The 16,183-nt window shown below is 43.4% G+C and overlaps 1 protein-coding gene across 1 annotated transcript in view; it reads left to right on the top strand.

Annotated features, from left to right (window-relative positions):
- LOC128768390 (steroid hormone receptor ERR2-like) overlaps positions 1–15,371 on the top strand; it is a 37,754-nt gene extending 22,383 nt beyond the window's left edge. Inside the window, exons 4-7 of the mRNA XM_053881246.1 lie at positions 1,045–1,155; positions 1,744–1,905; positions 8,058–8,327; positions 12,676–15,371. Of these exons, the coding sequence (XP_053737221.1) occupies positions 1,045–1,155; positions 1,744–1,905; positions 8,058–8,327; positions 12,676–12,920 (788 nt within the window). The 3' untranslated portion in view covers positions 12,921–15,371. The remainder of the gene's footprint in view (positions 1–1,044; positions 1,156–1,743; positions 1,906–8,057; positions 8,328–12,675) is intronic.
- The last annotated feature ends 812 nt before the right edge of the window (positions 15,372–16,183 follow it).

Genomic DNA, 16,183 nt, shown 5'->3' with positions numbered 1-16,183 from the left:
ATCATCCCAGATACGCTGGATAATTCACCTTGGGATAGGCATGTGCATTCTGGGAGCGTTTTTTTTCTAGCTCAAGAAAGAGGAGCATTCAAGGCTGCTGATGGTCAACTCTTCTGAAGTCAGTGGTGGGGATGAGCAGATGCCAGTTCGGACGGCTGAGGTTGTCTCCTCCTCATCTGGAGTTCTTTTTGACATGGAAATGGAAGCTTCAGTGCCACTCTTGTATCAAGTTGTGACACGGAAAAGTCAAAAATTCCAGTGTGGTAGCTATGATTTGGGCTGACCTTTCCAAAGTCTTTCAAACACAAAGGAGGTCCCCAAGTGTAAGTGTTCGACTCTCACCTGACTCCACCCGAGCGTGCTAGAAAATGGGGCGGCGGATCTTTAGTGACTGCCATAGCATGCAGGTCACCTGGTTTGTTTTGATTGTATGACTGTAGAATTGTTGAAAAATGGGCCGTGAGTGATTGTGTCTCTTTTTAGGTCTGAACAGGACAGGACTGTTCTACATCTTTACAAAAAAATATTTTCCCTCCTGAGCTTTTATTATGTAGTTTCTCTGCCAACTTATAAGCGCAGCAATGTTGCTGTGGTCGGACTGAGCAGCCTGGTGGTCTCACCATCACTGAGAGCAGCTGCATGGTTTTGAATGAGGCTGAAAATGTGTTGCAACACTCCACAACTAGCCTTGAACTGAAATGAAATCACTTTCATTTCACTCATTTTCTAACTCAACAAATAACTTAGCTCTCTCTAATACAACGGTTATGGTCATTTGAAATGCACCTTTTAAATCCTGCCGACATTGATAAAGTTATTATAAACATAATAAAGCATCTGAAATTTTTATTCAAAAGCCTCAATTCAAAAAGACATAACTCATGGCACCAGATTGATTTGAGATTCTGGTACGAGGTCAGAGGGCTTCTTGGAGAGTTCACACATTTTAAGTTTGAGTTTGATGGTCCTGAACTGGTTGCTTCTTTACTTAAAGTCTGAATTCAAAAAGAAAGGATGATCCTGACCAGATTTCTTTTCCTGCAGGCGTTCGTCTGGACCGGGTAAGAGGAGGCAGGCAGAAGTACAAACGGAGGATGGACACGGACAACAGCTCCTACCTCGGCCTCACCCTCCCCCCTCCTGCCAAAAAGCCTTGTGAGTCACCCTTTCTTGTTGGAGTCCTCCCACAAAGTAAACAAATCTTAGTAATGGAAGGCAACACAACAAAAACAACAGGATCGCACTGTTAAGATGTGAAATGGGATCTTTTTTATCTGCACTTCATTCACTTGACATTTGCAAACTCAGTTTGTTTTTTGTTTGAAACAATCATTGTCAATAAAGAAAAATATTTAAGGTTTTATTGAGATATTTTTTTCATTGAAAAAAATCATCTTGAATTTTTTTTTTAATAAAAAAATTGTTTAACAATTAAACCATATTTAAGAGCATGTCCACAGTTAAGACAATACTACTGTATAAATAAAATTAACCACTGTATTGATATCTTAAACCTAAGGACCATTTTCAACATTAAAGTTAATGAATTTGCCGCTGCTTTGATAAAAGATATACTGTTTTGATTGAGTCAACTCTTTTAAACAACCTTGCTTTTATGACTGAATCTGTTGGGTCTGCATAAAAAAAAACCAGATTATAATCTGGTAGAATATAATGAATGTTTATTTGAATGTGGCTACCAAGCCTCAAGTGTTTTGCATTTTCTTCATTTCTATTCCTCAGTGACGAAGATCGTGTCTCATCTGCTGGTGGTGGAGCCGGAGAAGATCTACGCCATGCCCGACCCCACCATGCCTGACGGGGACATCAAGGCCCTGACCACGCTGTGCGACCTGGCCGACCGTGAGCTGGTGGTCATCATCGGCTGGGCCAAACACATCCCAGGTAGAGCGACCCCATCTTCACTTCACACCAGCAGATGTTCGCGGTGGCTAGATAGCAGCGTCAAAAATAAAGGATGGCATTTTCTCAAACTGTGGGAATACAGTTTCAGTCGGCTGCAAAAACACACACCCCCAACACACACACACACACACGCAGACTGGATAATTATTATCTGCTGCTCATCTGCACCAAAGGGAGCAGCGAGTCCCATATTCTAAAATCTAATCAATAAAGAGCAGCTGAAACCTTTGATTCCACTGAGCAGGGTGGGAGAGTCGCAGGGTGGGAGACGCCCCCATGTCAATGTATTCCATTTCAATCCCAGACTTAAAGAAAGCAATCCTCTTTCTTACTTAAGGAGACTGCACTGGGCCGGCGGTAAAATTGATTTATTTAGGGAAACACGGAGAGATTTCCTCCGTGCCGCTGACCAATTCTTAAATAAGTCTTGTTATGCAAATGGAATTCTTTTCTGCTCATCTCTATCAGCCCAAACAGATGCTGGGGTGTGTTTCAATTCAAGACGATGCTTTCTATTGATCCACTCCTGTGTAACATAAAAAGATATTTACATACTTCCAGGAACCTTTAATACAATCGATCACGGAAAGAGAAAAAGCTGTAGTTGTTGTCCTGTGTAGCAGCAAGCGTCTGAACACGACTGCGCTGTTGTGTGAAGTGAACTAGCTTTGATAGGAAGACATTGTTTTATTATATTATATTTGTGTCAGCAAAGTTTTTTTTGCTCACTATATATATATATATATATATATATATATATATATATATATATATGTATATGTATGTATGTATGTGTGTATATATATATATATATATAAATATATATACACACAATTCTTATAGCAGGTTGCAGCATATACAATGACATATTCCACAGATTTATGTGTATATAATAAGGAATATTCAAACTGTTTTGTTCATTTATATGCGTGAATGTTAACAGCAAATTCATTGACAAAATATTAATGAAAAATACATAAAACACTGAGGTGAATTAGAAGAATGGTGAACAAGAATATACTTCAATAAATATCAAGGTTGATTGGGTTTTTTTAAGTTGTTGAAAATGTCTAAATCCAACTTCACCAAACGTTTTCTTTCTTCTTTCATCTGCTCCACGATAACAGCGAAGCCTTAGTTCTGCTCTGCACCAGGGTGAAGGTGCAGCAGGCAGGAGGGTCTCGGTGTGAGACGCGCTTCAAGCTCTGCCTCCCTCACACCATCAGATTTGCATTTCTAGCTCTTAATTACTGCAATTCCATGTTGGAGAAGGTGTGACGTTCCCAAACAGGCTGTGGGAACGCGGGAGCGTCGGCTCTGGGGAGCTGCACGGTCTGATCATGCCATTAGTGGGAGCAGAGGGGTACGAGGCTGCTGTCTCACCTCTTTACCCTGAAAACAAAATAAGTGGCAGTGTCAGGAACACGAGCAGCTCCTCTGACCCAAATACACACTTTCCTTCCCCGACCTTGTTTTCCTCCGCTCCATTTTGGGACGGAGGAATACGAGGCATATTTTCTCGTCCCTGCGCCTCAGCCCCCGCGAATAAGTATCGATCGGGGGGGAGATCTAAATCCAGACTTGACAGAGTTATTTAAGGGACGCGCAACACTCGCGGGACGTTTTAGCCGGGGCCAGAGGGTCGGCGTGTCACCCAGTAACGATTAAGACAAAAGGGGTCCCTACAGTTTAACAGTCCACTCCCTCCATTACACTCATAGCCCGCTGCACAAATGGCCGTAACGATGAGCTAATAAGAGTCATTACTGCAGATGGCTCCATTAATGTGAAGGTCCTTCAGCATCCAGATGTGAGAGGGTTTTGCTGTGGATGTTTGCGGGGAGAGTCGCTCCTCGCTCCCGTCTTGGCTCTGACTGTGCGAGTCCAGTTTCAGGCTGGATCTCCTCACATTGACTGGGAGTTGCTCCGCCACCAAAATGGAACCAGAATCACAGGCGCGCTTGTGGCAAGGTCAGAGGTCGCCGGCCAAGTCGTGCAGCTGTTAACACACGCCGTCCATTTATAATCCACAGCGCCCCCTGGTATTGCTTCTCCTCTGCCCAGTCTCTGTGCCAGCCCATGGCTCTCCCTCCTCCTCCTCCCCCCGCCCCTCCCCCTCCTGCTCATACAGGACCCACTAGTCTCATTATTACCTCTGTCTTTTTATTAGGCCCATTAGGGCTCTTAGGAGGCCTGTAATGATACTAAATGAATAGAGAGTGAACTGCTGTCTGTTTTAGAGCGAGCTCTCCATGACGGCTGCAGGCTTCAGCGCTCGCTCACTTCATTCTCCCGAATAGACTCTCAATTACTCCTCCCTTCTTTACCTGCGCCACAGTGCTGCCTGAGCTTTGTGTGGGAGACGTGCTGAGACGGAGTTCAAATCTCTGACATCTGCATCTGTAAAAACACCTTTCTGTTCTTCTAGGTCTGATTTAAAGTGGAAAAATGACTTTACGTTACATTTCATTTGACTAAGACTGAAACAAGACTCGTGTTAATAATCATTACGAATATTTAGGCTATATAAGCTATAATATAAATAAAGCTATAATATAAATGAAATATAAAATCATTTTCTTAGACATTGTTCGCATATCTGCAGCTTTGCATGAAAATATGAAAATAACAAATATACTTTAAATTATATTTCATTTGACTAAGATTAAAACAAGACTCATATGAATAATCATGAAGAATATTTAAGCTAAAACATATTAAAATAAAGAAAATCCTTTTCTTAGACATTGTTCGCCTATCTGCAACTTTTCATGAAAATATGAAAATTACAAATATACTTTAAATTACTTTTCATTTGACTAAGATTGAAACAAGACTCATATGAATAATCATGAAGAATATTTAAGCTAAAACATACTAAAATAAAGAAAATCCTTTTCTTAGACATTGTTCGCATATCTGCAGCTTTGCATGAAAATATGAAAATTACAAATATACTTTAAATTATATTTCATTTGACTAAGACTGAAACAAGACTCGTGTTAATAATCATTAGGAATATTTAAGCTATAATATAAATAAAATATAAAATCCTTTTCTTAGACATTGTTCGCCTATCTGCAGCTTTGCATGAAAATATGAAAATTACAAATATACTTTGTAATTTTGAACTGAAACAAGACTCATATGAATGAAGAATATTTAAGCTAAAACATATTAAAATAAAGAAAATCCTTTCCTTAGACATTGTTCGCATATCTGCAGCTTTGCATGAAAATATGAAAATTACAAATATACTTTAAATTATATTTCATTTGACTAAGACTGAAACAAGACTTGTGTTAATAATCATCAGGAATATTTAAGCTATAATATAAATAAAATATAAAATCCTTTTCTTAGACATTGTTCGCCTATCTGCAGCTTTGCATGAAAATATGAAAATTACAAATATATAATAAAACAATGTAAGCCAAACGCTAGCAGTATGGAGTCGCATGAGGGCCATAAGTAGAAATAAAAATGTATAAATTTGGGAAAATTAAAATAAATAGATAAGTACAAACAACAGATGCGACATGTGGAAGTGCATGTATTGGAGGAAAAAAACAACCTTTTCTTTTATTAATATTTCAGTCTTTGTAATAGACACATAGGATTAGACATTTTCATGATCACATCTGCCTCATCTTTTTAGTCGCCACATGATTTTATTCATCTCTATTGAGCTATTGATTGGCTTTGATAGAAAAATCTTGTTTAGTTATTATTAGATATTGAAAATATAAATATCAATACAGTAGTCTTTGATCCAGTTACTCTGTTTCAGCACAGTCTGAAAAAGTTGGTGGTCGTGTTGCGAGACAAAACAGCTGAGTTGAAGTGTGAGGCTGCATCTTACCGGTGTAATAAGAATCTCATCATTCGCTCATGTAACATTGTGATTTGGAAGAAAATACAATGCCGACACTGCCACAAGTAAAGCTCAAGTGAGAGCTGTCCATTGTGTTTAGTATTGTGGGAGTGACTTCAGTGCTTCCAGACCTCTCTGCAGCTCAATATTGTGTCATGTTTGGTTAAACGGCTGAGAATCAGTCTGAGAAATATTGATATTTTATCTGGGGAGCTGCTCTCTGGAGCAACACTTAAGTCCGCCACCTCCGGGCCACGCACCTCAAACTCCGGGCCGCTCCCCGGGGAGCCAGGAAGTCGCTCCAGCTCCAGGAAATGGACTGGAAACCAGCGCATCAAGTGGAGTGCTGGACCTTCTTCCTCTTTCACTGCCGCTATGTTTGCCAAACCCTTGACAAAACCTGAACGTTAACATACAAAAAAAAAACAAAAAAAAAACACCCCATAGATTTATCAATTATTCATGCTCATGTTTCGCTGTTTTCTTTTTGTAAGTGTTTCAGCTATTTAAACTATTTTTTATTTTAACAAATTTACTTAAACAGAATTCAGTTAACTGTACTTATAACTTTTACTTTTAGAATATATTGATATTACAACATATTTCCTTGGTCTCGCTTTTAGCGCTATTGTTTCCAATTGCACTTTTAAAAACAATAATTCAAAATAATTTGCAAGATGAAGAAAAATAATACTTAGGTTTTTGACAAATCATAGTCAGACTTGTTTTTCCATTTTCCAACAGGAGGGTTGGACTTGAGGTCGTGGGCTACCTCCGAACCGATGAAGTTGCTGGCGCGCAGCCGCTAATATCTGGCTGGTTTTAACCCCAAGTCCTCCCCTCCCCCGCGTGAAACCTGTACCGGATGTCCTCCATCAACTGTCTGTTTGTCAGATCTGAGCTTGGATCGATGGCCCTTTCGCATTTGGTGGACCGATTACAATCTACGAATCAATGGCTTCCCCGCCACTCTTTTCTCTCTCGCTCATTCTCCACCTCTGTCGCCTCTCTATTTGCTTGATAAGAGGACCTCTTTTTAAGTCTGCTCCCGTCCCGGCCAACTCACATTTAAGCAAGTGGGGTGCTGGGTTGAAGGTCCCGGTCAATAGCCCCAGTCACCTTCCTATTCAACATATCTGGGCCCATGTGGCGGGTCGGGGCCCTTTCAGGTGTCCGTCGCGCGCCAGAGTTGATGGGACAAACTCCAGATCTGGAATTGCTTTAAGTTTGAAGGTTAAACATCAGACCAAAGACAAAGAAGGGGCTGCTTATTTGCTGTTGCTGAGACATTGGCTGTATGATAAAACTTAAAAGTTCATGCAAAGGCATAAGCACTTAGTATGCCACTGTTATGACAACTTTATTTCTAATATTTCTGTCCTGCATAAAGCTGGAATTTAAAACCTTTCATGGAGCAGATTCCTGTCAGCAGTTAGCATTTAGCAGTTTAGCATGAATTCTTTATCTGTTCCACCCCCCACTAATTCCCTAAAATAAATTGATCTTTCTGGAAAAATGCATTCATAAATAAGTATAAATCATAAATATAAAATAATTTATTCGAAGTAATATTAGTAATGTGGTCTTTAGATTACTGTTTTGGCGTGTTTTTAACTACATTAACCTCTATCTCTCAATTATCTTTTTGGCTACATCACCTCAACTTGCCCTGTAGCAACTTTTAGAACAAAGCCACATTATGTCATTTTTCACTTTTTTTCTTTTTTGTTTCTATTTTACTTCACACAACATTCTTCGGTTTGTCGAGGCAAGAGGTTGTTTGATCACTTAGCATTCAAGTTACAGCTCATTTGACATTTTAAATATTGTAAAGGTCATCTGTAAAGGTCATCTGTCAAATACTGTTCATATGATGACTTTTTTTCCTGTGTATTATTTAAAATAAATATATATTTAGCACTTAACAGATGCTGCTCTTTTGTATACGTCACATGTGCTGCTCTGATTTTCTGTGTTTCAGTCAAAAATGCAGTCACCTCAGGACACGTTCAATAAACATGTTTAGGTGTAACTATTGGTGTAACTACTGTTTTAATCTGAGAAAAACAAAACAGAAGAAAAGGTTGTGATTGTGGCCCGATGATGCAGACTTAATTCGCCCCACACTTGGCAGATGGCTCCACGTTGAAGCAGCCTCAGACGAAGATCAATACACCTGCAGTAAACCCTGGAAAAAGACTTGGCACTAACTTGTCTCATCACACTAAAAAGTAATGTCCCGCTCTTTGCCACGCAGGGTTTTCCACTCTCTCCCTGGCCGACCAGATGAGTCTGCTGCAGAGCGCCTGGATGGAGATCCTGGTGCTGAGCATCGTGTTCCGGTCGCTGTCCTGCGAGGACGAGATCATGTACGCCGAGGACTACGTGGTGGACGAGGAGCAGGCCAGGATCTCGGGCCTGCTGGACCTCCACGTGGCCATCCTGCCGCTGGTGCGACGCTACAAGAAGCTGCGCATCGACAAGGAGGAGTTTGTCACGCTCAAAGCCATCGCTCTGGCTAATTCAGGTGAGAGACTGGGCAGGTTTCAGACACACCAGAGGGACTTCAGAGGGTGAGCTTCGCAGCCGCTTTTTAATTCCATCAAAAGTCAGCGCTTTGAAAATACTGCCTATTTCCATGTTTATATTTCGCTCTGTGAGCATGTCACAACCGAAATAGCCGCTGTATTTTTACGGCTCTTCATGTCAGGACTTCTTGAAAAACGCCGTGATTCCATAGTCTTCATGTGCGAGGCTCAGCCGAGCAAACAATCCCAGTTTATGAAACAAGCTGGTTATCAGGCGCGGAGCGGGTGATCAATAATAACAATTGTGCTCTGTCAAATATCACTTATTCTCTTCCAATTGCTTTTGTCTCCGCGATCTAATCTTCATGGAATAAATCCAGATAGTTGGCATTTAATTAAAGCAAACAATGAAATGAAGCAAAAATTGCCCTTATCTGGCGAGGCCATCGCTCCCACACTGAAGGATAACTGATAAGGGGGGGACAAAGAGGTCGGCCGGGTTGTTTAATTTAACGCCCCCTGTTTGTGAGAGCCTGCCTGTGTTTACTTTTTTAATTTGCGTGCGTGTGTGTGTGTGTGCGCGCGCCACCGCCGCGCCGTGCTGCGAGTCCCTCCATCTCCATAACAGTGGCTGCCAGAGCGCCGCAGCTGAGGGAGATATATTTAGCATTTCATTAGGAAAACAGGGGCTGTCAATAAAATGTGTTAAGTGGAGTGGAATGAGCGTCGGGGAGCGACGGGCCTCGTTTGTTCCGATGTGAAGATGCTGCGCCCGTATCGACAGTTTGCTTTTCATGAGGCCGGCCCTGTCCCCCACTAATCAATTCCTGTTAGGAGTCTTTTCTCCTGCCTGACTGAAAAATGAAAAATGCTGAGCCCAGTGGTTTCAGTCGTGTGATGACAAACTCTCCGCGGGGGGACGGAGATCGGAGGGAGGGAGGGGGAAGGGGGGGGGGAGCGCGGAGAGTCAGGGGTGTCGAAGTAAAGGAGAAGTGTGAGAGAGCCGAGCTGGGGTCGAGCGAGGGGCTCAGGCAGGCCGAGGGGGCAGCTTCGGCGCCGTTTGAAGGCGGATCTAGGAAGGCCTGGGCTCCGGGGCTCCTGGGCTCCTGTGGGTGTGACAGCTGTGGAAATTCATGGCCATTGATTTTGTAATTAGCGGAGTATCGACGGGATTGATGCCAGGCTGCTGACGGATTACATGGAAATTGTTTCTTCAAAGTTAGTTTTGCATTCCGCCCATAACCTCCCGCAAATACACACACAACCGCGCGCGCACAAATATGATCACAGACGACAATTCACACACTTTCGATCGGCTCCTCTGGCCTCTCGCACACACACACACGTTTCATGCCAAACAGGGATCAGATCAGTATTAACATGCGGGTTTCAAGTGAGGAGCGCAGCAACACATGTGCGGCCCACGCTGCCGAGTTAATTTCCCAAGATAGGAACGCAATTTACACAGAAGGCGACTGGTAAAAGAGACTTAATCAGTCCGTTTGGAACATAATTAGCCTTGTACCTTCCTTTTTTTTCTGCCTCATTTACATGTTCACACTCAACTTTAACATGTCGCCTTCCCGCGCACTTCACCGCCACTTGTTTGTCTTTGACGGGAAGCAGCTTTATGTGCCATTTGTCTGCAACATTTGCTACTTATGGCTGCAAACTCAGGCTCTTCAATGTAATTATTGACGCCACTTTTTCTTAACATGAAGCCAAGTTCTCGCAAAGCTTTCACACCAAGGATCACTTCGCCACTAAACAGTCAAGGTTTCCCACATTATTTATGCCATTAGCCTGAAGTGGTGCCCTTCAAAATGATGCTACAAATACTCCAAAATCTGGCGGTGATATTACTCTTATTATTGAAGTAGTATGCACACATGGCACTTCATTGTATCAAGGCATGTTTCACTAGTATTTATGTGTTTCCTTATTGCTATTTGGGCCACAAAGCGCCCGTGTTCATCTGTCAAAACAAAATCTAGGTCATGGGTGTTTCGCCTCTGGACTAATATGGGGTCAGAAATACACGGTACAAGTCTGAAGGTTCAACCTGGCCGGATGGTCAGTTCATGTATAAGTAGACAAACACTTTAAAAAGGCTTCTAGATGGACTGTCAAAGTCTCCTGATGCTGCTTCATGTAAGTGTGGAACTGGGTCTCATTGTTATGGGCCACATTCTTTCACTGTGTTGCTGCAAAGAGCCACATCCTACAAATATGTAAGGCAGTAAGGCTCACCTGAACAGCTGGTCACGTGACAAGAGCGGCTCCCTGTGTGTCACAAGGTTGCTGGTTCGCGTCCGGCGTGTGTCTCTTGGGCATATTTTTTTTTTAATTCATACATTTCACCGTGACCCTCCTGGAAAGCGTAGTAGATAGAAATGTTTGCGCCAGTTATTTTATTTATTTTTTTTTTTACGTGGCTAATGCCACCAATAACGTGGCCCCAGTCAGTGTGTGTGTGAGCGACGCTGCAGACTGGAGCGTCTCATCTTCGCTCCACTGAATTAAACAGACTTCACAACGATAAACAGTGAGTAATAGGCGAAGCACATGCCATACCTATTGTTTAGGGAATGACAAAATGAAACGTGGAACTAAGTCATGTACATCGTGGATCTGATGACGCTCCAAGCTTGGAGCATGTGCGGCGAGGTTTATTGTTTATGTTTCAAAGTTAAACGCTAGTCAAAGTCTTTGAACAATATTTTGACATTTCGCCGGAAACTTGACCAAAATCGCAGCCAGTTCTGCGACTCATTTGGTGAAGAGCCAGGAGCCGCGAGGCCTGTGCTCGACTCATTTATTTGCAGCTAGACTGTAAATAAATCCATATCTGTGTGCTCTCTTTCGACCACAGAAGTGTAAGTTAAGTGAACACCACATCGACCTCCCAATCCCAGCTCAGATGAGGAGGGCTTCAGCTACACCAGCGATGCACCGTTCTCCCGTGTCCTTTAAATGACTCGACTCCTGTTCTCTTCCGCCTGCGCGACCTGTACGTTAAGGGCAGTTTTTAATAAGTCTCAACTGGTTTTATTTTCGAGCGTGTACATAAGCGGAGCGACTGCTCTTTCTTATGGAAATGAAGTCCATCTGCCGCCATCATTCAGCCCAACGATATCCCAGTAATGCCGCCATCTGAATTCATTAGCAGGAGCTGTGCATGTGGTCGGAGATACCAACAGAAATGAATCTTTTTTTCCTCTCAACCCACCATGTATTTATACAGTAGCGCTCCATCGTCCTCCCCAGAGTCCTCGACACACGCAGCATTTATTTCAGGAACATCATTAGCCAGGTATCAAGAGAAAACCTTTCTGCTAAATTACATGTTTGCTAAAGCGCGCCGTCTGATGACAAAACACTGATGCGATGTTTGGGCCCAGATTAAGCTGTTTGTGTTTATGGTCTCCATCGGATCCCACGTGTTTTTATTAGGGCGCTTTCACACGGCGGGTTCTGTCTCGAGACAAAGCTCTTTTGGCTCAAAAGTCTGAGATGTGAACACAAGCGAGTCGGGTTTTGGCCGCGGACTTGATCCCAGCTGCAGAGCTGCACTTTGTCTCGGGAAACTCTCAGCGGGGGTGAGCTTCTCGCCTCGGGCGACTCTGCGCTAGATGAGCATGACTCCACACAAACATGATAAATGCCGGACAGTAAAGGGTCTGATCGCTGTCTGGGCGTACAACATCGTTCATAAACAACTTCTCAAACTCCCAGAACACTGGGGTGTGCAGCTGGGAGCTGCAGGAAAATCGTGCTCGGGGACGGGAGCACAGGGCAGCGGTCCGGAATGTTTTCACCTTTATTAGGCTGATAAACACCTGATTTTATTGACAGACAGATTTGCTTAATGAATAATGCCGCACTCTACAGTAACTGTTTTCACTGCTGTGATGTGGCTGCAGCGCAGCTGTCTGCATGAGGAGGACTGTATCAGTCAAGACGCTCCGTATTACGCAGCTTATTTCCGCTATTTCCTTGTAAAATAAACATGACAAGACTCTTTCCTGGTCAAGCCGATGGTGGTAAACAGGTTGTCGCACGGCTGATGACGACTTCCTTCAGACATGCTTCGTCATGGGTCTCAAACCAGCTATTTTGCGCAGAGCGACACCAGCTGAGGAGGAAAAAGGGACATGGTGAGGTGCAGAGGTGTGAGGCTGCACAGCAGGGGGCGAATCGGACTCAGGCCACCCGAGACAGAACCTGCAGTGTGAAAAGCCCCTTAGTCCTGCGCTGCTCAGAATTGAACCTGAAACATCTTCCGTCAGGCCCCATGACGTACTGCAGCAATTGAGGTTCTCATCTTGTGTCTTTGTCTCCTTCCAGATTCGATGCACATAGAGAACATCGAGGCGGTCCAGAGGCTTCAGGATTCTCTTCACGAGGCCCTGCAGGACTTTGAGGGCTCCCAGCACCCGGAGGACCCGCGGCGGGCGGGCAAGCTGCTCATGACCCTCCCCCTGCTCCGTCAGACCGCCACCAAGGCCGTGCAGCATTTCTACAGCATCAAAATGCAGGGCAAGGTCCCCATGCACAAACTCTTCCTGGAGATGCTGGAGGCCAAGGCTTGACAGGTGGGCCTGGCGTTTGACGGACAGCTGCATCAGCCAATGCGAGGCGTGGGACAGAGCATTGGGAAAGAAGTGACGGCGATGTGCCAAGTGACAGCGGAAGCTTGATTTCTAGCACCTCTGAAGGTGTGTAGTTTTAAAGAGGCGAATATCAACCTGACGGGATCACGAGGATGTAAATAAATGTTGTGTACAGAGATCAGGCAACTGTGGTCTCCTTATAACCAGAGGCCCTTTGCTCTATATCACCTCAAGCGTCTGTTTCTTAAACTATATCCATCCCCCTGTTCATGTTGCCGTCGCTCTTCGTTTGTCTCCTGACCTTTTCTAAATCAAAGCAATAGTCGATCACTGGTCTACCTGCTGTATAATGTGTGTTCTGTATATCGTGTGTGGACTTGCACTGGACCGGGGCCGTGTTCGTGTACATCGATCTCATGATATATTTACCTCCTGGTTGCTTCACCGACGCGGCGTTGAGGCTAACACGGTGCTTACAGACGAACTGAAAGGCGTTCGGTAACGGAGATGTCAGCCTTGCTGTGTTTGGCGGCGATCGGAAGCTAAAACATTACGCGGCGAGAGAACTTGAATATGTGAACCAACGTGTTGGATACAAGTTGTTGTAATGTCATTTAGCCGACACTTCCACCTCGGCAAAGGTGGCATTCGAACCCAACAACCACCAGCTGCCAGAGATTTAACTTAAGGAATAATCTCACTCCCAGTCCTGTCGGAAAATATTTTTGATCTCAGCTTTCATCTCTTTAAGGGATCCAAAATGGCTGACGTTTCTGTTTTAGCTTGCCGCTTGCATCGGACTGGTGATATCTGCCATCATAAAAGCAGAACTCTATTTATACTTTACTATGAAATATTGAACATTTAAGTGAAAAAAAAGAGTTAAGTGACGCTTTAGACGTAGGCTAGTTTGTTAAAATGTGTTGAGATAATAGAAGAAACATTAGCCTTCTGGACGTCACGAATGCTAACCTCAGTCAACCTCACTCCTCTTCTTCTGCTTTTTCTGAGGTATGTAACATCTAAAGTTGGAAATTCTCCAAATCTGCTGAACTCACACACTCAACCATGCTATGACTCCTCCTATCTGACTCCTCCTCCAGATCTTATGGAGAGACGGAGTCAAACAGCAACTTGTGTCCAACATGCTGCTCAGTCTCCATCTGCTGTTTACATGTTGAGTTCAGAATATTGCCTTAACTAGGTAAATGATGTGTACGTTATACACTGGGGCCGACATATTTGAAGCTGCCCAAATGTGTTTTGAGAAGCAAACCAAAGCAAAGTGTCCAGTTAATTTATTTACTTCAACGCTTCACCGCTGCTCTCTTTCTATATGTACTTATTTATGATGTAAAACCTAATTGTTTATTTATGAACGTCGGAGGAGAAGAAAGTGAATTCCTCCTTGTGCAATCTCTCTCCCAGCTTCTCGCGCTTGTCTTCACTCTGAGCTAAAATTCTTCATTCACTTCTCTGAAAGGTTTCCTCAACAGCCAATTAAATCCGTGTTGAAACCCTCTGTAGAAATGGAGCAATTAAACCCTGCGTTGCCGTCACCTCTGGGGCGGTTTATTTTGGTAAAAAGTGGGCGGGGTTTGTGGAAATCACTGGGCTATGCAAGCTGAAGAAATGTTCTTTTATTTTTGTTCCGCCGTCCCCGAAGCTGCCGCGCTGCTGCCTCCGTCCCACATGTAGGCGACTGGAGAAGTTATTTTTGCTTTCTTTTTTTTTTTACTTCTTTGATTGACACAGCAGGACGTATAGCCAGTGAAGTAGTCTAGACCTTATACCTCAATTCATATTTTGAAAATGACTCTGGGTTTGGAAGCGGGCCACGGGTTCCTCCTGGGAATCGGTGGCACAGAAATAAAGTGACATCACTGACTGGGTATTAAAAAATGTAGATGAAGCGACTGCAATTGGGGGACACATTCCTCGGAGGAGAACGCTGCTTATTCGCTGTTCCATTTGCGGACTTATCTTATCTCCGTGCTCTCTGAGATGACAAGATTTGCATAAGGCATGGAGGAACCTCCGCGGGCCGCCGTGTACAGAGGAGCCCGCTCGCCGTGTGTGTGTGTGTACCATGGACATGTGATTACCCAGGAGGTTTACTCCGCTCAAAAGCAATATGTTAGCAATTGTGATATATGAATCAAGTTAAAAGCGAGATTTGGTTCATTGTGATTATAAACTTCTTAGCTCGGCGGGAAGGACAGGGTAACTATGCACACACTCTCTCACACACACACACACTCACACACACACTCACACACACACTTGACACGACAAAGGGAATAATGTGAAAAAAAAATGTTTTGACTGGACAGTGTTGTGTAACATTTCCTTGTGTTTTTTGTTTGTTGTGTTCATGCCAAGTGTGCTCATGTGTAAATATATGCTTTTCTTTGGAGTGAGTCCAATCTAAGAGTGCACTGAATGTACAGTAACAATAAAAATGACATGGTTTATGTAGTCGTGGTGGTGGTTGTCTTCATTCGACCAGTATTGTCGACATGGCTTGTGGTTCTAAAGGAGCTCTGGAGCTACACACCCCTCCTTGTCGGATTATTCAGAATTCAAATTGTGACCCCAAGTCAGCGGCAGAAACATTAAGAATTCAAGTCCTTCAGCTGCTTTAGTCTGGGTGTTCGCGGCACCTTTGTATATATATTGTAGAAAAAAATAAATATAAATACCTTGAATACTAAGCATTGTTACATTCACCAGTATAAAAAACTATCACTTCTGGATCAATAAATATGTGAAGAACGGTGTTTAAGTTCCAGTTTAGCATCGGTCAGCACAGCATCCAAGATAAATATCTTAGTTTGGAGTTCCACTGTTTTGCTTCACTTGAAAGCATTTAGAAAATAACATCTGTTTACAGCTATAATACCAAGGCAAACACTTGTGAGCAGCGTCACTGTTTAATTCAACTGTATTCAGCACATGTCAGGTGTTTAGGAGACCAAGTCAGAGAGGCTAGATGGAGATGGTTTGGACATGTACAGAGGAGAGAGAGAGCCAGTACATTGGTAGGAAGATGTTGAGGTTGGAACTGCCAGGCAGAAGGTGGAGAGGAAGGCCAAAGAGGACATTTATGGAGGTGGTGAAGGAGGACATGAGGTTTGTAGGAGAGGAAGCAGAGGACAGTGGGAGATGGAGGAAGATGATCCACTGTGGCCACCCCTGAAGGGAGAAGCCCAAAAAAAGAAGTATTAAGCCAACAACTATTG

This window comes from Synchiropus splendidus, chromosome 12 (genome assembly GCF_027744825.2).
Source record: "Synchiropus splendidus isolate RoL2022-P1 chromosome 12, RoL_Sspl_1.0, whole genome shotgun sequence".
Lineage (NCBI taxonomy): Eukaryota > Metazoa > Chordata > Actinopteri > Syngnathiformes > Callionymidae > Synchiropus > Synchiropus splendidus.
Note: the sequence above shows the minus strand (reverse complement) of the source record. Positions and strands in the feature narration are given on the sequence as shown.